General features: G+C 38.9%; 1 protein-coding gene across 1 annotated transcript; it reads right to left on the bottom strand.

Moving 5' to 3' along the window:
* Nucleotides 1–1,405: 1,405 nt before the first annotated feature.
* LOC146881596 (uncharacterized) lies at nucleotides 1,406–2,860 on the bottom strand. Its single transcript, XM_085669253.1, has 5 exons — nucleotides 2,596–2,860; nucleotides 2,346–2,494; nucleotides 1,982–2,247; nucleotides 1,651–1,908; nucleotides 1,406–1,568 (listed from the first exon to the last, which is right to left on the bottom strand). Exons 1-5 carry the CDS (start codon nucleotides 2,858–2,860, stop codon nucleotides 1,406–1,408), a joined length of 1,101 nt encoding a protein of 366 aa, XP_085525379.1.
* Nucleotides 2,861–21,252: the final 18,392 nt, after the last annotated feature.

The following is a 21,252-nucleotide window of genomic DNA, read 5'->3' as shown; positions in this document are numbered from 1 at the left end:
TCACCGAAACATATCCTCTCACAGCAAAACAAACCCCACTGACCTAGTTCACAGTTAACAACAAAAATATACTACAACCCCAACATATAGGTACAACACATCAACACAGTTCAAAGAGAACCCACCACACTTATGATTCATAAAACAACAAAACATTAAAAACGAATCATCAATTACTTTCCAGCACCGTGGTATACACATACATAAGAGAAGAACACAGAAAACCATAGTTCAAACCACAAAAGAGAAGAGGAATGAAAAAGTTCAGCTTCAAACAACACAGAAAATAAAGTTAACTTCCCCTACAATACACATCCATGCTTTTCAAGTTTCATTCATCAAGCAAACAACAAGAACACAATAAAAGAAAACAAGGTTGGCTTCCCCTACCTAATGGTGTCTTTGCTACGCATTTCTTCATTCTCGCAGTCTCCTCTTTCACTCTCTATATTTATCCAACTCTCCTTTTCTCCCTCTCAAAACACAAAAGTATTTTGTTTCCTTCCCTAAAAGTCTTATCTTTTTATCTATAATTAACATCTCTAATGTTTTCTATTAATATTTTAAAAATAAAACCAAAATCGTTTTTATTTTTCTGTGGCAGCAACGTTAAAAACATATATCAGCAACCGTTTTTATTCTTGTCAAAATACATGGCAACAAAGTTAAAAAGTGTATATGGCAGCAAAAGAGATATATAGAAACTGCATGCAATTCACGAAAATGAGGAGAGAGAAAATGATTGCAAAGTTTCGTTGGCCCCACACTTGAAAAGAGAAAAAAAAGAAACGACTTTAAACCAACACCTTCGATTTCAACAAATCATAATTAGATTAAAATTTAAAATAAAAGAACAATCACTTACATCACTTAAATAATTATTATGAATACAACAATAACTTAAATCACTCAAATAATAATTATTTCATATTTCATAATTTAATAACCTAATTAAATTAAATAAATCAACAATATTAATCAAGCCATTAATTTTTCTCATGTATCCCCTTTAGTCTAATTTTTCTGGGGTCTTATACTGGTGGGCCTGATGGTGTTGGTGGTCCAGTTTATTGTGATGGGCCTGATGCTTATGGTGGCACAAATGATTGACTTGGTGGTGACACAAGTTTTTTAGGACAAGAAGTTTTATTATGACCAATTTCCCTGCACACAACCCACCTTTTGCAAATTCCTCCTTTTCGTAATGCGGTCTCATCCTTTTTCAACTCCCAAGATTCCAATCTTCTTTTCTTTTTAGGTCTTCCAGGCATAATTCTTTTGATTGGGGACAGGACATCAGGATATTCGGTAACTTCCCACAATTACTGACCATTATAGGGTAAACTACTGAGTTATACGTCTCCTCGTACATTGACTTCCTGAACCAATGGGCTATGAAATCTTCTCATTTCAGATTCAAAAATTTCATGGCAGAAAGTGCGTGGCAACAAGGAAGCCCACTTATGCTCCATTTCCTACATGTGCACTCCATCTTGTCAATATTAACCACAAATTGTTCCCCTAGATTTGAAGCATGCCTCACTTCAAACAACTTCTCTGTTGACCATCTGCGTGTAATACAATAAAAAGATAATTACCAAATCTGAAATTTGTTAAGCTTGCTGACATAAATATATTTAAAGTTCTTACCTTGGTATCCAGTGTCTTGTTAAGCTTGATTTCTGCTTAAGCCCGTCAACAATTATGGGACACACTGAACCTTTAAAAGATTTCACCTCAGATTTGTTTTTGGCCCATCTCTTCATGATATAAACACGAATGTCCTCCAGCATACTTATGATTGGCTTTGTTCGAGTATTCACTAGCACATTATTGAATACCTCACACATATTATTAACCAAGGTGTCACATTGGGCTCTTATGGTGAATCTAGATCTTGACCAAAACCTAGTATCACATAAACTAATGATTACGTATTAATCATGCAGTAAATATGATGAAAGAATTCATGATGTTATACCTTGGAGGAATACCAATCAAGTGTTTGAAGGCGTCTTCATTGACCTCTTTAATGTCCCTCATTATCTTCTCCCAAGCTTGTGGATGTGTGGCTCCTGCAGCCTTCCACATGAGACGTTTAAGATTTTTCTCGGTGAATTGCTTTCTAAAATTAGTATACAAGTGCCTAACACAAAATCTCTGGTCCACTCCAGGGAGAAATTCTTGAATAGCTGGGAGAAGACCTTCTGTGTATATATGAAAAATAGTGGTGTCAACATTTGTATACTGAATGATGTTAAAATACAAATTAATTCAAATAATAGAGCTCATATTTAAGGAATAACCTTTTCTTGGTCTGATATAAAAGTGCATGATGCACAAACTGAATCCCCACCAAGATCATTAATCAAAAGCTCCAAGAACCATCTCCATGAATCCTTATTTTCCACTTCTACAATAACATATGCTAGAGGTAGAATTTGCTCATTCCCATCTCTTCCAATTGCTATTAATAACTCACCACCATATCTGCCTTTGAGAAAGCATCCATCCAATTCAATGAAAGGTATGCAGACGTGAAACTATCTTTGCATGCCTTCAAGCATGCATAAAATCTCTTAAATATGACTTCACCTTCTATGTTCTCAACATTTAGCTTTATTGTAGATCCTGGATTTGTTCTCAGTAGTTCGTGTGCATAATCATATATTCTCCTGAACTGTTCTGAAAAAGACCCATCCACGTGGTCTCTAGCAATAACTCTAGCCCTAAAAGCCATATTTCTAAAGATACCTACGTTCCATTTCCTACTAACCTTGTCACGAATGTCCATCACCTTCATATTAGGGTTTTCTCTAACTGTCTTTTCCATCTTCTTGCTTAGCCACTTTGCATTCATTGATTTCACGTTAAAATCTCTAGAACACGTAATGCTGATCTATTATTTTCCTAAGGCGCCATGACTTCACTGCACCCATATAACCACAATAAGCATACCATTTGTATTCTCCATTTGCTCCCAAACATTTCACTGAAACCCTCTGATTGTCATTTTTTACAAATTTTAAAATTTTTCCGTTTGCAAGTGCATAGGTTCTAATTGCTTCAATGAATTCATGTTTCTCTTTCAAATAAGTTCCAATTTCCCATCTATATTCGTCCATGTCTTTGGCATTGAAAATGTAGGAAATGACCCATAACCCTTAATATCATCATTCACCTCATCAATGTCTGAACCACTAACCAATTCATCTGAATGCCACTCGAAATCTGACCCTCCACCCTCAGTCCTTACTTCATCATAATCTAAATTAGTTGACTCTTGTGCTATGTACCAACCTTCTCCATCAGATGCACTTTCAACAACACATGCCATATTACCATCCCAATTTGAATCACTATTGCCATCACGATTAATGTTTACATCAACAAGACCTTCCCCATTGAATGATTCAACCTAACCTTCATACCTTCTCTTTGCTGCATTTTCTTCTTCTCCGTGACCTTCAGGATCCTCCCCTACCACTGTATCAGTAACAATATGCACTACACCTTCAGCCCCTTCCTTTTCACTTTCACCTTCCTCAACATCCACATTACCTACCACTCCTTTAGCTGCAACATCTTCCTCACCCTCACCCCACTTCTTTTCCACTACTTCAGCTACAACATCTTCCTCACCCTTACCCCCTGCTTTTTCACTACTTCAGCTGCAACATCTTCCTCACCCCCTCTTTTTCCAGTACTTCACTTGCACCATGTTCATCAGCCTCATTCACACAGTTAACTACATCATTAACCTCAGAAGGACCAACCTCCCCCATACCAACACCCTCTATCATGTCGATTATCTCAGGTTCTATCATTTTGTGAAGCACATACAAATGAACTACACCATTTAACCTACTAAGTTCGCCATATGAGTGGCCCCTTTATCATCACATAAAAGCTCCAACCTATCTTCTAAGACAGTCCCACCTCCTAAACAATACCACAACTCCTTCAGAGATATGTGTCCTAACTCTTTTAATCCAGCAATAACCTCAAAATATCCCCACGTATCAAGGTCACAGAACCACATGGTTGTTTCCCCATCATGTTCCAATTTCCCATTACTAATAAGGTGGCCACTATGGTGGACCACCGCTTCAAAACGGTCAACAAACATTCTATATATGCACTTGTATACATTGCCCACAAAGGAATGCAAACATTACAATTCATACCAACATAGACAACACAGAACCATGCATTCAAATAGGGTACCGCAACTTACACAAATAAAAATGGGGGAACACATTTGAATAAGGGACCACATACATACGGTCACAAATAAAAGGATTTCAATGTCAAAAAACGGGAAAAGCAACATTAAATCACACAAGAAAAGCAATACAACATCATTCCCAACCAACAAAACATTAGATCCTAATACAAACCCAAAATGCATAAAAGCGAAAAAACCCTACACCTACTCAACTAAAATAACCAACGATGAACTCATACTCACCTTCAGGGTGTGGCGCTCAAGAACGACCAAGATCAATGACAGTAAAGCTTTGAAATCGACCTCTGAAATGTTCGAGCTCACCTTCGACGACACTCAATCTCGCCTTTGACCACGTTCACGGCATTCGCGCAGTCGCTCCCTTCACCAATTGCAATCCCTAATTACATGATTTAGGGATTCAATCAGAATCCTTTTTTAATTTTCAGTCCATGCACACATTTTCCCAATACTGAAAATAATACACAAAGCCATGTCACAAATTCAAAATGAAGTTAACGTTAATAATTTTAACAATGTTAACGATTGAGTTGATTTAATACACATTTACAAAAATGAGGACGAAATTGAGATCAATAAAAATATGAGGACCAATTTGAGATTTCTGAACCAAAACGAGGACCAACGAAGTATTTTAACAAAAAAAAAGGAGGTGACATGATTTTTATTTAGAAATATTATAGTTTACCTTTTATCTTAGTGAGAGGGATTCTCGTAAGTTCTTGAGTGATCCAAGAGCCCCTAATTTTTATCAAAGGTCATTCATCCCTTTGTGTATTTAAACTCTTAGGCTTATCTTTCATCCTTGAAAGTATGATGTTTATCAATTTCCACTTCATCTTCTTATCTATTTCCATTTTCTTGTTTTAAACAATTTTCCAAGTTTCTTGCTTATTAGTATTCCAACCTAGATAGATCCGTAAAATGAATACATCCTTTGGATTCACGTCATTTGGTATTAGAGCTTCGACTTCGGGTTTGGAATAGCAATGGAAATTTACTATACACGGTGTTTAGTCAAATGCCATCCATGTTAGTTGCATATGGGTACGAAAGCGACAACAATGTTGTGAGCAAAAGATTGGTGAAGAAACTTCATTTACCAACAAGCTCTTATATGAATCAAGGGTGGGTCATATTCACTACAATGCAATGTGTAACATCCTAGTCGGATATTACTAGTTTAAATAAAATAAAATAATAAGTAATAATAAAACTGCAATTAATAAAAATGCTTTACTAAAACACAGGAAAATTTAAAATTTATTTCATGCGCCAAAGTTCCAAAATTACATTAAATCCATGAAGGTTCCAAGTCTCCAATTCATAAAACATAGTATCAGAAATACAAAGAAAAATAGTGATATAATAGTCTCTATAAGATCCCCATACTAGTCCCACTCCGACATTAAGCATTACCAGCACCACCTGCTCCCGTAAAACAAGTTACACGATCATCGTCACACACAAGCAGATATGGTGAGCTCAAAAATAAAATATAATAAATAATAACAATAAATTGAATCTTAAACCCATGACCCTTCTGAGAACTACAATCCTCAAACCCAAGCAATCACAACTTCCACTATACGTCTCCTAATTCTACACACTTTGATGATATCCTTAAGATGACTCTTGCCTCCACCATCTACTGGTCACCACTTGTAGACCATACGCGGGAATTATTCAATTACGAACTACAATCCGTAACATCGAGTGGAACTCCCTAATGCAAACCACAATCCATATTCATCACAAGACTACCAGCCTCACTGACTCCAACCGTGAAGAGCAATCAAGTGAAACATTCGTACTAGCTACAACTAGCATGCTCACACCGAAATTCCAATCACCATCAGGCTCCAACCTAGAATGGCAACATGTTTAGCCTTCCATTACAAGTTACAACTTGTAAATCCCTTCAAGTCATCTCCTCAAGGCCTCCATCCAGAGTTATGTAGAATCCTCCAATGCAACCCACTCTACACGTGAAACCGCCTAACACAACTCTAGCATCGCAAGGCAAAATAACGCTCCAGACTACCTAGCCGACGCTTCACGCCGCCAGGCGCCACACGCTTTCTAGAGTCCCTATTTTCCCAAATATCGCTTGACGGATCCATCCTCCCCGCCAAGCGCCAGGTGTTTCAATGACCCCTATTTTGTAGCTCTAGCCTAGCAGTTCCAACCCTACCGCCAGGCGCTACACTAGTAACTCACATTGTACTGGTTTTAGGCACTCCAATAAGTTTTTAGGCACAACAATTATGACATTTCACACATCCAAAATATCAATCCTCCTTGGTATGAACCACTACAACTTGAATAACCCGTACAATCTTCAATGCCTCCTTTTCTATGCATATTTACACATCTATTCCTTTACTTAAAATTCAAGATTTGCATTGTCCTGCAACTTATAAAGGATACCAGTTCACATCAAGTATAATCAACATCACTCTATAACATACTAACCACACCTTAATATTCCCACCTAATCATGCCCTTATACATAGAATTCAAATTCTTACAAGTTTGAACTAGGTAATTAGTCACCACTCTTACAACTAAAACATGATCAACCACTAAAATGTTTTATGACTCAGCCCATACCATCCACTACACCAACCCCCATTTTCCTCATTCTTTCAATTCCTGTTCCATTCCACACCTAATTGATCCAAGTCCCTCAATCTTGTTTACTACTCAACCTTCCCAAAGTACCCACAATCTAGTCTTCTCCTATTTTCACCTAATTAAGTTCCACTTAAATCCTCCAACAGTTTTCCCTCAGTACGCGAACCACACAACAAACACGGACTACTGGTTTCTGCATGTCACCTAGCGGCAAGGACGTGCCTAGATATGCCAAATAAACCTGCCCCTGTGGGTATTGCCCAAACCCGTCGCGTTTTGACAGGGAATGCCCACATTGATTGGGTATAGGTATAGGTATGAAGAATCCCCGACTTTTTCTATTGGGTATGAGGATCGGTATGAGGATGTACATATCCCTATCATGGTACCTGTCCTCGTCATATCTCCATCCCCATTTAAATTATTAAAATATTCACAATTAATTAAGTAACCATATATATATATATATATATATATATATATATATATACTTTCTATTTTTTATTTCTTCTAATTATTTGGTTTGTCATGAAAGTTATTCACATCTCCAATATATTTTTCATCTTATCGTAACCTTTATGTAATTATGTTAAAATTATGTATGTCAATTAAAAGTTTTTTATGTCTCAATTTGAATATTTGTATTAATTTTTTAATATTTTTATTTATTGTATATTTTATGTACCTAACCTAGCCGGTCTAACCAAATAATAATAATAAACAATCACCGTATATACGCTGAGCAAATAAAGTAACCGGCCTAAGCCAACAGAAGAATAATAGCGGCCTAAGCCGCTAAAAGAGTAGTCGATCTAGACTGGCTACTCTAGAAAACTTTACAAAATCAAAGCATTTCTGTAATACTCAAAAGGCCCACAAACAATCGAACTAAAGGACCTGGGCTAGGGCCCAGGCCCACCTACAACCCAAACAGAGGCCCAGCCCATGACGTGGCCAGACATAATTAATAATATATAAATATATATGGACCCCACGAATTAAAGTACGCATTCATTACTTTCCTAATCACCAGATTTGACTTTCTTAGAGATTTTGCTGACTTGAGCTTCGGAGTCCCTTCTGCAGGAAACCCCCTTCGGGTCCAAACCGATTGCACTGAGATATCTATAAGCGACATGTATCAACCAGGAGGAAGCCTACTGAGGAGATGGCAGACCAAAGTAAGGGAATGCTTATGTCTAACATATCTTATTTGTTCTCTGTAGGAACAATTGGCGCCCACCGTGGGACACGAGATAATACCTTACCACCCGCTTTTTCCGAAAATGGTTTCTACCTACAGTAGAGCAGGAGTTAACAAACAAGTTGAAGCAGGCCCCTCAGGACCTGCTAACATCACCCCCGATCTGGCCGCCATCCTAGACGGTCAAGCCAAGATGCAACAAGAGTTGGCTGACTTGAAGAAGCGCAATGCTGATGAGATAGAGGCACTACGATAGGAGAACTTTCGCCTAAGGAATGATGCCGCAGGGTCCGCAGCTTTCCAGCCTACTAAAGAAGAAAGCAAGTACAATCCTACCCCGCACACCTTCACCAGCACCCAACAAACTCCCATCCTCTCAACCCATCATACTCACTTACATTCCACCCTCCCAGGAAATATCGCAGCTCCGACCCCTATCGCCACCCTGCCCACCACACACATCCCGCCCTACAACATGCCCACCACACTACACACCACTCATATCCCACCCTACAACCCTCACAACCTCCCTACTACCCATATCCCTCCTCACAACGTCACCTCGACTTTTCCCACCCTCGTTCACCATCCCATCCCTCTTCACCCACTACCATCTCACCAAGCCAAGCGCCGTCACCTTTTCATTGATTTCATCGCCAACACCCCTTCCCTACTCAGTAGGAACCTTTCACAACGGAACGTTACACTGGTGAAACTGACCCAGATGAACACCTTAAGGTTTACATCACCCACGTCGCCCTCTACACTTCCCATGATGCCGTTTTTTGCAAAGCCTTTCCTACCACCCTGAAAGGCCTTGCCCTCGAATGGTTTACCACCCTCCCGCCATACTCCATTGACTGCTTTGACTCCTCGGCGTCAGACAGGAACAAGACGAGACGCTCTGTGATGAAGGCATGACCACCTCCTTAGAAGCTCCAACAAGAAAGATCACTAGAAGCATGTCTAGAGGGGAGTCTTCTATTCCATCACCTTTATCTTTGTTTTGCATTACTTTAGTTTGAATTCCCTAAGTTGGTTTCTAGTTGATTTATTTTGGTTGACTTGTTGACTTTGATCCAAAGTTGACCTTTGACCAAGATTAGATTAACTTAAACCAACATGTTAATCCTTGTTTGTCTTGTTTTGTAGGTAATTAAGAGAAAGTAGAGCATGACTAGGTGGCACTTGGTGATTGGAGCACTTGGATGAAGTGGAAGAGAGAGGAAAGCAAAAAGCATAAAGCAAAAGCAAAAGTAGACATGTACCTTGTCTCCTTTTGCCTTTGTGGTTTATGCCTTAGAAGGTCACTTGGTCTCCTTCCTCTTTTGGCCTAGAATCCTCATGGGAATGCCTCCACCAATCATCTCCCTTCACTTGGCCAAGACTCACTCTCACATTAGGTTTAGGGTTTGCTAGTTAATCCTTTTTCATGTTTTTGTATTTGCTAAAGGACCCCTATGAACTCCTATTTAAAGGGTGCTCCTTGTCTTGTAAAAGGGTTGATCATTTTGTTTCTAAACTATTGTGTTTCAACCTTTAAATTTTCGTGAGCTCTCCTTCCTAGAAGTGAACTCACCTTTGCCTTATCTTGCTTGCAAGTGGCGGCACCATCACTCATCTCTAGGGCTTGGTTGGCTTAGATCCCCCCTATGAGTGGCGTGCTTCTTCCATTCTTCATCTTCTATGCTTTCCATTTTTATTGTTTCTTCTTTCATTTTGCTCTTTAGTGTTGTTATTGCCGTGTGTGTTTAAGCTTGAATCCAACTCTCTTCTTCCTTTCATGAGCTTGAGAAATGAACCTTCACATCTAGATAGCATGCTATCTTAATGTCCAGTGGGAATTTTCAAAAAGCTTTCTTAAACAACTTCACCATATTCATAACTCTAAAAGAGAACAAGATAATCCTTCATCATTTGGTATCTAGAGCTTTGGTTTTCCTTGAATATGGTGTTTTCATGTTCTAACCTTGTCTTGTGTAGCTATCTTTGAATGGTCCACATAAAAACAGTGCTGGCAGCAACGTGTGCGTTTTTGAAAAAAATACTGCAGCTAGCTTAGTGGTCCAAAAGTAACGTTCTTTATATCAAAAGAAAGCTCTGTGAGTCTAGTTTCCAACAAAAAAATAATTAACGCATTTGGAGTTCTGTGGAGAGAGTTATGATCAAATTAGTGAACAAAGGTCAGAGCTGCCAAGAATACGAAAAACAACGTTTTTAGGTTATGTTGTGGCAATTTTGGCTTCGGTTTTGTGACTCTTTTACTCCTAAATGTGGTTGGATAACATGTCTTTGGATGCTTGAGTCTCTTGTCATATGCTTCTTTGAGTTTTCTTGTTCTTGTTTCTATGTATTTGAGCTATTGCATGAGATCTATGCCTTTTGTTGTTGTATGCTCCTTGAAATTGATTTTGACCTAATTTTTTTGGGAACTAAGTGTTCAAGACACCCTAAAATATCCTTCTCATCATCTTAAGTGCCTAGTTTTGAAAAGAAAAATTATTTTCATGACCAAAAACAGTTTGGCCGAGAGCTAATGTGTTGCTTGGTGAATCCATTTGGCCATTTTTACTAGGTGTTATGCTACCAAATTTTATACTTGGATTTTGGGTGATATTGGCAAATTAGTTCCATGCTTTAACTTGGTTATGATCTTTCTTGGTGTATGCATAATTTGAGGTATAATCTTGGCTTGTTCAAATGCTTTCCATAGAGTCTTTGAAAGTGCTTTTCATTGCTTTAGTCTTGTTCAAGTTTTGTCTTTAAAAACAAGTTTCCTTAGAAGTTAAACTTTCTTGTTTTTTGAGCTTTGCTTGCTTGTCTTTAGGTAATCTTTGTTTTGTCTTAGTAGTTTTCTTTTCCTTGTCTTCCTAGAGTGTTGTGGCCGAGCCACTTGTTTGAGCTTTGAAAAGGTTTTCATCTCTTTAAAGGTGTTTTCACTTGTTTGGAAGGTTTTTGAGTGCCAGCCTTGCTTGTGTGCTTTGGGAGTGTGATAAAAAACACTTGGGTGCTTGAGAAGACCACACTTGGTCTCGGTTTTGGAATTGTTTGTTAGCTAACCTCTTCCTTGTCTCGGTTTTTGGTGAGTTTTTGGTGTAGGAACATAAATATGGATCCAATCTTGGAGGTAGAAGAAGAGGAGGAGTCGGCCTCACCTTATTCCCCTCCCATGGTGACTCCTATGGCCCAAGAAAGTGGACAAATAACCCTTGCCAACATCTTACGTGAGATGGAAGTGAGTAGGAGAGAAACTTTTGACCAATTAAGGGCGGATAGGAGGCAAAGTGAGATCTTCCTACAAGAGCACATCCAAAGACTTGAGCTTAGGGAAGATGAGAGGAGAAGGAGGAGGTCCTCTTCCGAGGACTCTAGCCATGGTGGAAGAAGAAGAAGACACGGCTATGATGGTGGTGGAAGGCACAATCAACTCCCACAAAGACAACCTCCACCAATCAAGATTCCAAAGTTCAAGGGGGAGAATGATCCAAACCTCTACATAGAGTGGGAGCAAAAAGTGGACCAAATCTTCAATATTCATTTAGTTAGTAATCAAGAACAAGTAGATTTAGTAGTTTTAGAATTTGAAGATTATGCCATGACATGGTGGCATCAATTGTGTATGGACAATATTAACCAAGAGCCACCCGCGGCCTCTTGGATGGACATTAAAACTTTGATGCGCGCTAGATTTGTTCCTTCCTACTATAGGAGGGAGACTCTTTTGAAGCTCCAAAGGCTTCAACAAGGGTCTATGTGTGTGAATGAATATTTTAAAATGATGGAGTCAATGCTTCTCAAAGTAGGACTCCAATTTGAAAGTGAAGAAGAAAAGGTAGCTAGATTTGTGAGTGGTCTTAGAAGAGAAGTTCAAGATGTAGTTGAGTTGTATGAGTATTCCACTCTTGACAAAATTTTACACTTGGCCTTAAAAGTTGAAAGTCAATTGAAAAAGAAACAAGAGGCCAAGAGGAATACTTCATACAATAAATACTACTCTAGAACTTGGAAAGGAAAAGAAAGAAAGGATGAGAAACCTCCTTCCAAAGACCACCCACCTAGGACCAATTCGTCTAGAACCTCCCATGAAAATGCAAACTCTTCTCAAAGTTCAACAACTAGTTCCATCAAATGTTTTAAGTGTTTGGGCTATGGTCACATTGCTTCAAATTGCCCAACAAAAAGGAACATGATCTTGAACCCTAAAGGAGAGGTTGAAAGTGAACATTCTTCTCCCCCCTCCCCTAAAAGTTCTTCCTCCCACACTTCTTCCCAATCTTCAAGTGAGGATGAAATCTAACCTAATGAAGGAGGTTTGTTGGTGGTTAGGCGCATGCTAGGCCAAGTGCCTAAAGAATTTGAAAACCAAAGAGAAAATATTTTTCACTCAAGGTGCCAAATCAACAACAAAACTTGCTCCCTCATAATTGATAGTGGAAGTTGTGTTAATGTGGCTAGCACAAGGGTTGTGGACAAGCTTGGCTTGAAAACCATCCCTCATGCCAAGCCCTATAAGCTTTCTTGGCTTAGTGAGGAAGGTGAAATTAAAGTGGACAAACAAGTCCTTATTAACTTCTCCATTGGAAACTACAAGGATGAGGTATTATGTGACTTAGTGCCCATGGAAGCAACTCACATTTTATTAGGAAGGCTATGGCAATTTGATAGAAAAGCTTTTCATGATGGCCATGCTAACAAGTTTACCTTTAGCTTCCAAGGCAAAGAGATCACATTACTACCTCTTTCACTAAGAGAAGTCAATGAGGACCAATTGCAAATGATTAAGAAAAGAAAAGAAGAGAAGGTGCAAGGGCATGAGTCCAAGAAGAGCATGATCACTCTCAAGGGGGTGAAGAAGGTAATGCTTGCCCAAAAACCCATCTTCCTAGCTTATCCTAGTGAATCTTCCCCCTCCTTCCAAAACCCTCACTCTAGATGTCCCTTAGACTTGTCATTAGTCTTAGATGAGTTCAAAGATGTTTTTCAAGAACCTCCAAAGGGTCTCCCACCCCTAAGAGGTATAGAACACCAAATTGATTTCATACAAGGCTCATCTTTGCCTAATAGGCCAGCCTATAGGACTAGTCCCGAGGAGGCTAAAGAAATTCAAAAACAAGTGAATGAGTTGTTAGAAAAGGGGTGGGTGCAACATAACATGAGTCCTTGTGCAATGCCCGTGATCCTAGTCCCCAAAAAGGATGGAACATGGAGAATGTGCATAGATTGTAGGGCTATCAACAACATAACCATCAAGTATAGGCATCCCATTCCTAGGTTAGATGATTTGATTGATGAGTTACATGGTGCAACCATATTTTCCAAAATAGACTTGAAAAGTGGGTACAATCAAATTAGAATCAAAGAAGGTGATGAATGGAAAACTTCTTTCAAGACTAAGTTTGGATTATATGAGTGGTTAGTCATGCCTTTTGGCTTGACCAATGCACCTAGTACATTCATGAGACTCATGCACCATGTTCTTAGAGAGTTCTTAGGGAAGTTTGTTGTGGTATACTTTGATGACATTCTCATTTATAGTATGTCTCAAGATGACCACTTGCATCATTTAAGGAGTGTGTTAGAAACCTTAAGGAAGGCATCCTTGTATGCTAATATGGAGAAATGTGTGTTTGGGATGGATCATGTGATCTTCCTAGGTTTCAAAATAAATCAACATGGGGTCCATGTGGAACAAGAAAAAGTGATGGCAATCAAGGATTGGCCTCCCCCAAAGAATGTAAGTGAGCTTAGGTCTTTCCATGGGTTAGCTAGTTTCTATAGGAGGTTTGTGCTAAACTTTAGCACCATAGCTGCCCCTCTCAATGAATTGGTCAAGAAAGGTGTGGCCTATAAGTGGGGCAAAGATCAAGAAAAGGCTTTTGAAACTTTAAAACAAAAATTGATCAATGCACCACTCTTAGCCCTCCCTAACTTCTCCAAAACTTTTGAAATTGAGTGTGATGCATCCAATGTAGGCATTGGGGCCGTGCTTCTCCAAGAAGGGCACCCCATAGCTTATTTTAGTGAGAAACTCAAGGGGAGTCACATCAACTACTCCACCTATGACAAATAGCTTTATGCTCTTGTGAGAACTTTGCAAACTTGGCAACACTATCTTCTTTCAAAGGAGTTTGTGATACATAGTGACCATGAGTCACTCAAATTTTTGAAAAGCCAAGGCAAGTTAAACAAGAGACATGCTAGGTGGGTAGAGTTCTTAGAACAATTCCCATATGTGATCAAACATAAGCAAGGAAAGGCTAACATTGTGGCGGATGCACTTTCAAGAAGGCATTCCTTCCTTTCCATTCTTGAAACTAAATTTCTTAGTTTTGATCATATTAAGGAATTGTATCCAAAGGATGTTGATTTCTCCCCCATTCTTAGTGAGTGCCACCAAGGGGCTTACAAAGACTTTTACCTTCTCAATCAATATCTTTTCAAAGGTAAGAGACTTTGCATTCCCCAAGGTTCCTTAAGAGCCTCACTCATTAGAGAGGCACATGAGGGAGGATTAATGGGGCATTTTGGGCCAAACAAGACTTTGGAAGTCTTGAAAGAACACTTCTATTGGCCTCACATGAGGAAACATGTAGATAGGCATTGCAAAGGTTGCATAGCATGCATGAAAGCCAAATCTAGAGTCCAACCCCATGGTCTTCACACCCCCTTGCCTATCCCTTCCAAGCCTTGGGTTGACATTTCTATGGTAGGGATTCCATTTTTGTAGTGGTGGATAGGTTCTCTAAGATGGCCCATTTCATTCCTTGCCATAAGATTGATGATGCAACTTATATTGTAAATCTTTTCTTCAAGGAAGTAGTAAGACTACATGGCCTACCTAGGTCCATTGTAAGTGATAGGGACTCCAAGTTCCTAAGCCATTTTTGGAGAACCTTGTGGGGTAAACTTGGCACCAAGCTTCTTTTCTCCACCACTTGTCATCCCCAAAGTGATGGCCAAATCGAGGTGGTTAATAGAACCCTAGGGCAAATGCTAAGATGTATGATAGTGCAAAACATTAGAGAGTGGGAGGAACTTCTTCCCCACATAGAGTTTGCCTACAATAGGGTTGTGCATTCCACTACTTCTCATTCCCCTTTTGAGGTTGTGTATGGGTTCAATCCCCTAACTCCCTTAGACCTCCTTTCCCTACCCACTCATGAGGCATGGACTTGCCAAGATGGTGAGACCAAAGCCAAGTACATCCAAGACTTGCATTCACAAGTTAAGGAAACCATTGAGAGGAGAGTTAAGAAACAACAAGAGGATGGTAATAAGGGAAGAAAGGAAGTCATCTTCCAAGAGGGAGATTGGGTTTGGCTTCACTTGAGAAAGGAGAGATTCCCTACTCAAAGTAAGTCTAAGCTCCTCCCTAGAGGGGATGGCCCTTTTCAAGTCATTAGGAGAATTAACAACAATGCTTATGAGTTAGACTTACCCCCAAGCTACAACATAAGTAACTCATTTAATGTTTGTGACCTTTCTCCTTTTGATGTAGGGTTTAAGAATTCGTGGTCGAATTCTCTCCAAGAAGGGGTGGATGATGAAGGCATGACCACCTCCTTAGAAGCTCCATCAAGAAGGATCACTAGAAGCATGTCTAGAGGGGAGTCTTCTATTCCATCACCTTTATCTTTGTTTTGCATTACTTTAGTTTGAATTCCTTAAGTTGGTTTCTAGTTGATTTATTTTGGTTGACTTGTTGACTTTGATCCAAAGTTGACCTTTGACCAAGATTAGATTAACTTAAACTAACATGTTAATCCTTGTTTGTCTTGTTTTGTAGGTAATTAAGAGAAAGTAGAGCATGGCTAGGTGGCACTTGGTGATTGGAGCACTTGGATGAAGTGGAAGAGAGAGGAAAGCAAAAAGCATAAAGCAAAAGCAAAAGTAGACATGTACCTTGTCTCCTTTTGCCTTTGTGGTTTATGCCTTAGAAGGTCACTTGGTCTCCTTCCTCTTTTGGCCTAGAATCCTCATGGGAATGCCTCCACCAATCATCTCCCTTCACTTGGCCAAGACTCACTCTCACATTAGGTTTAGGGTTTGCTAGTTAATCCTTTTTCATGTTTTTGTATTTGCTAAAGGACCCCTATGAACTCCTATTTAAAGGGTGCTCCTTGTCTTGTAAAAGGGTTGATCATTTTGTTTCTAAACTATTGTGTTTCAACCTTTAAATTTTCGTGAGCTCTCCTTCCTAGAAGTGAACTCACCTTTGCCTTATCTTGCTTGCAAGTGGCGGCACCATCACTTATCTCTAGGGCTTGGTTGGCTTAGATCCCCCCCTATGAGTGGCGTGCTTCTTCCATTCTTCATCTTCTATGCTTTCCATTTTTATTGTTTCTTCTTTCATTTTGCTCTTTAGTGTTGTTATTGCCGTGTGTGTTTAAGCTTGAATCCAACTCTCTTCTTCCTTTCATGAGCTTGAGAAATGAACCTTCACATCTAGATAGCATGCTATCTTAATGTCCAGTGGGAATTTTCAAAAAGCTTTCTTAAACAACTTCACCATATTCATAACTCTAAAAGGGAATAAGATAATCATTCATCACTCTGGCCTTATTGAGCGATTCAGTAAGGCTGCCCTTCGCACACAACACCTAAACCAAGAAATGATACTTCAGTGCATGGCACTCACTCTTAAACCCGACCCCTTCGCCAACAACATCTACCTTCACCCACCCGCCTCCATGCATGAATTGAAACTCCGTACTGCCGATTACGTCCGCATGGAGGAAATGCAAACTCTCCAAACAAAATTTTGCAATGACTACGCACCCTCTACTACAACCCCCTCTCCACAACCTCCCTGTCCGGATCCGAGACCTCGAGAATCCCAACAACCCCGCTTCACCAGATGCGCCCCCCTAAATGTCCCCAGATCCCGCCTCCTTCATGAGGCCTTACAGGCCGACCTCATCCGACCGCCACGCAAGACGACCACTCCCCCCAACGCGGACATGACTAAATATTGCCGCTATCACCGAAACCACGACCACACCACAGAAGAATGTAAAGCACTCCAGGATAAAATTGAAGAACTTGTTCATGTTGGCCATTTCTGCCGCTTTGTCCGCAGAGATGACCACCTATCCCGATCACATCACCCTCCTCGTTCCTACCACCGACGTCGTCCCCAGGACTCTCGCCACGATAAACGCCCAAACCAACCCGCAAACCATGACCCCCAACCGGCTTACACCGACGTCACCCCTGCCGACCCTTCCCTACGCGGCACTATCAACACCATCTCTAGTGGTTTTGCTAGTGGAGGATCCACCTCATCCGCCAGGAAGCGAGACCTCCGCCATATCCAATCCATCAACCACATCACCCATTCTCATCATAGATGTCGCATGCCCCACCACAACCTTTACGGACGACGATTTTCAAGGCCTTGATCACCAGCAAGATGATCCTATGGTCATCACCGTCGAAATAGAAAACTATGCAGTTAAGAAAGTCCTCGTCGACCATGGCAAGTAAATTCAACCAAAGTACAGTCTCAATTTAATTTACTATGCCTAATCATGTCTAGTCTTTTATCTCCTCACCAAATAAAAAGCTTAATTAATCAAAGTAAAGTCTCAATTAATTTTAGTTAGAGTAAATACCTTTAATCAAAGTAAAGTCTCAATTATTGGTAAAAACTCATTCAATCACATGAAAGTTTCTAAATAAAATCAAAGTAAAGTCTCAATTAAATTTAAAAACCCTTGAACTCATATGATCAACATGCATATAGATTTAAAATCATTACTTTTTATGTGATTCAAAGATAAAAGACACAGATGAATGAAAACCTCAACAATAATAAAAAGAATAAAGAAATTATTTCATTCTAACCTCAGAATCCATAATGAAATTACAATGGAATCAACCCAAGAAGTTTAGCAATCCATGGAATACAAAAGATGAATAGAAAGAAAAAGAGAGAGAAAGGAAACGAAATTAGGCCACCCTAAGGGTTCCAAAACTCCGAAGTCCCGAGCTTGTTTTCTACTTCTCCCTTGGTCTCTTTATATAGGAATTTGACTGGGCTTTTCTGTTGCTAAAATCTCTCAAATATCTTTTAAAATAAAGATAAATATAAATATTTAAAAATATTTGGAGAGATATAGAGTATTTGACAAATATAGTTGGTTGATAATATCAATATCTAATATAATTAAATAAATTAATTACTTAAAGATATATGATAAATTATCACCAATTAATATTTGTATTAATTTTCCAAATCAACCCTTTGTAATCTCCTCAAATTATCTTCTAAATAATCAAATATATTTAAGATATATTTGTTTGTTGTGGATCTAAAAAGATTCCAGAAGATCTTGTTATATTTAAAAAGATTTGGTAGTTAATATCTTTTAATATTTTATGATATAATTAAATAAGATAATTATTTAAAAATATCAAATAAAATATCTAAAGATATAATTTTCCCAAATTATCTTCTATCATAAAGATAAAGAAAACCGCAAGGTCCAATTTTTTTGTTCCTCTCTTCTTGGTTTAGCCAAACTTCTTCACTTTTTCAAGTTTTTCACTATGGTGTGTGCAAGGCTAATTTCGTTCTAGCACAAAAGGAGACAAAGAATGTCTCTCATATGTCTCCAAAAAGTGGTCAAAGTGTGCTAAAAACAAAGGAGACCAAAGGTACATAGGTACACTTGCTTCATGCCTTTTACTTTATGCTTTATGCCTTTGCTTTACTCTCTCCTCCACATCATTTATGCTCCCCAATCACCATGCGCCACCTAGCATTGCTTTCTTACTCCTAATTAACCTACAAAGCAAATAAACATAGATTAGCATGTTGGCTTAAGTCAAGTCAACTATAGTCAACAAGTCAAACCTAGTCAAAGGTCAACAAGTCAACTAAAGTTGATTCAACTAAGTCAACTTAGGGAATCAAAAATAACAAACATAAATGAAAGGGATGAAGGATTAGTGAACTTCCTTTCTAAACATGCTTAGTCTTCTTAAGCATGTGCCTTCATCCTTGGTTGGGCTCAATCCTTCATCAATCATATGTCTCCAAAATGTGGTCAAAGTGTGCTAAAAACAAAGGAGACCAAAGGTACATAGGTACACTTGTTTTATGCCTTTTACTTTATGCTTTATGCCTTTGCTTTACTCTCTCCTCCACATCATTTATGCTCCCCAATCACCATGCACCACCTAGCATTGCTTTCTTACTCCTAATTAACCTACAAAGCAAATAAACATAGATTAGCATGTTGGCTTAAGTCAAGTTAATTGTAGTCAACAAGTCAAACCTAGTCAAAGGTCAACAAGTCAACTAAAGTTGAATCAACTAAGTCAACTTTGGGAATCAAAAATAACAAACACAAATGAAAGGGATGAAGGATTAGTGAACTTCCTTTCTAAACATGCTTAGTCTTCTTAAGCATGTGCCTCCATCCTTGGTTGGGGTCAATCATTCATCATCCTCCCCTTCTTGGAGAGAATTTGACCACAAATTCTTTAAGCCTTTGTAGATGGAGCTTGACTTGATTTAAGGAAGGATTTGTGCCTCCCTTTTATGAGCTCTTGTTCCATCCTTTCTAAGGGTATTACCCCTAGCTTTGGTTAGGCCATCTTTATTTTCTAGACTACTCTTCCTCTCTTTCTTGTGCTTTGGGCCTTCCTTTTTGGCTTGAGAAGGGAAGGAAGGGTGATGCACATCTTGCTTTGGAAGATTTTTTTTGTAAGCAAGTAACACCTTGGTGAAAGCTTGCCCCTTTTGTTTTTCTTCTTTATCTTTTCTTATTATATTTCTATCCTTATTAACTTCTTAAGGTGATAAAGGTAGTAAAGTTGTCTTTTTCCCATTTTTGAAGAAAATATATTGGTTGGTATGGCCATCATGTAATGTTTGTTTATCAAATTGCCATGGCCTACCTAGTAAGATATGTGTGACTTCCATGGGAACAACATCACATAGCACCTCATCTTTGTAGTTTCCTATAGAGAAGTTAATTAGGACTTGTTTATTGACATCTATTTCTCCCTCTTTACTTATCCAAGCAAGCTTGTAGGGCTTAGCATGAGGAATGGTCTCTAAGCTAAGCTTTTCCACCAACCTTGTGCTAGCTACATTGGTATTACTTCCTCCATCAATAATTAGAGAGCAAACCCATTTGTTAATTTTGCATCTAGATTGAAAAATGTTTTCTCTTTGAGTTGGCTCAAGCTCACTTTGATCTTGACCTATCATGCGTCTTAATAACATAGGGTCTTTCTCATAAATTTTAGTTTTACTAGAGGAAGAAGATTCTTTTGAAAGAGAATGGGGAGATGAGTGTTCACTTTCAACATCATTACTCTTCTTTAAGATCATGGTCCTTTTGGTTGGGCAATTTAAAGCAATGTGATTATAACCCAAACATTTAAAACATTTAATGGAACTTGATCTTTGAGAAGTGGAATGGTGAATGTGATCACTTGGTGACTTACTTTTACTTGGTGGTTCTTGATGAGAGTTAGAAGGAAACTTATCATGTTTCTTTTTATCCTTTCCCTTCCATGAATGACTAAAGTAGTGGTTGGGTGAGTAAATCTTCCTTGCCCTTCTTTTTCTTTTCAATTGAATTTCAATCCCAAGGGCAAGTGTGAAAACATTTTCAAGAGTGGAGTACTCATACAACTCTACTTGGTCTTGTATGTCTCTCCTAAGACCACTCACAAATCTTTTTATTTTCTCTTTGTTAGTTTCTTTTATTTCAACCCTACGCATTTGAGACTCTAATTCTTTAAAGTACTCACTCACACTCATAGAACCTTGGTGAAGCCTTTGGAGCTTCAAAAGAAGTTCCTTCCTATAGGAGGGAGGAACAAATCTAGCGCGCATAAGAGATTTAATGTCCATCCAAGAAGCCGCGGGTGGCCCTTGGTCATAATTCTTACAAACTTTATGCCACCAAGTATTGGCATACTCCAAAAATCCTAAAACTACTAGATCAACTTGTGCTTGATCCTTTACATGATTTCCATTGAAAATTTGATCAACTTTAGCTTCCCAATCAAGGAAGATTTTGGGATCACTTCCACCATAGAACTTAGGAATCTTTAGAGTTTGCTTCTCTTGTGATGGGTTGCGCCTAGAATGCCCTCTTTTCCTAGCCTCTCTTTCTTGCTCTTTAGCTTCAAGCCTTTG

This window comes from Vigna unguiculata, chromosome 11 (assembly GCF_037176805.1).
Source record: "Vigna unguiculata cultivar grain cowpea cultivar isolate G323 ecotype 2 chromosome 11, ASM3717680v1, whole genome shotgun sequence".
Taxonomy (NCBI): domain Eukaryota; kingdom Viridiplantae; phylum Streptophyta; class Magnoliopsida; order Fabales; family Fabaceae; genus Vigna; species Vigna unguiculata.
Note: the sequence above shows the minus strand (reverse complement) of the source record. Positions and strands in the feature narration are given on the sequence as shown.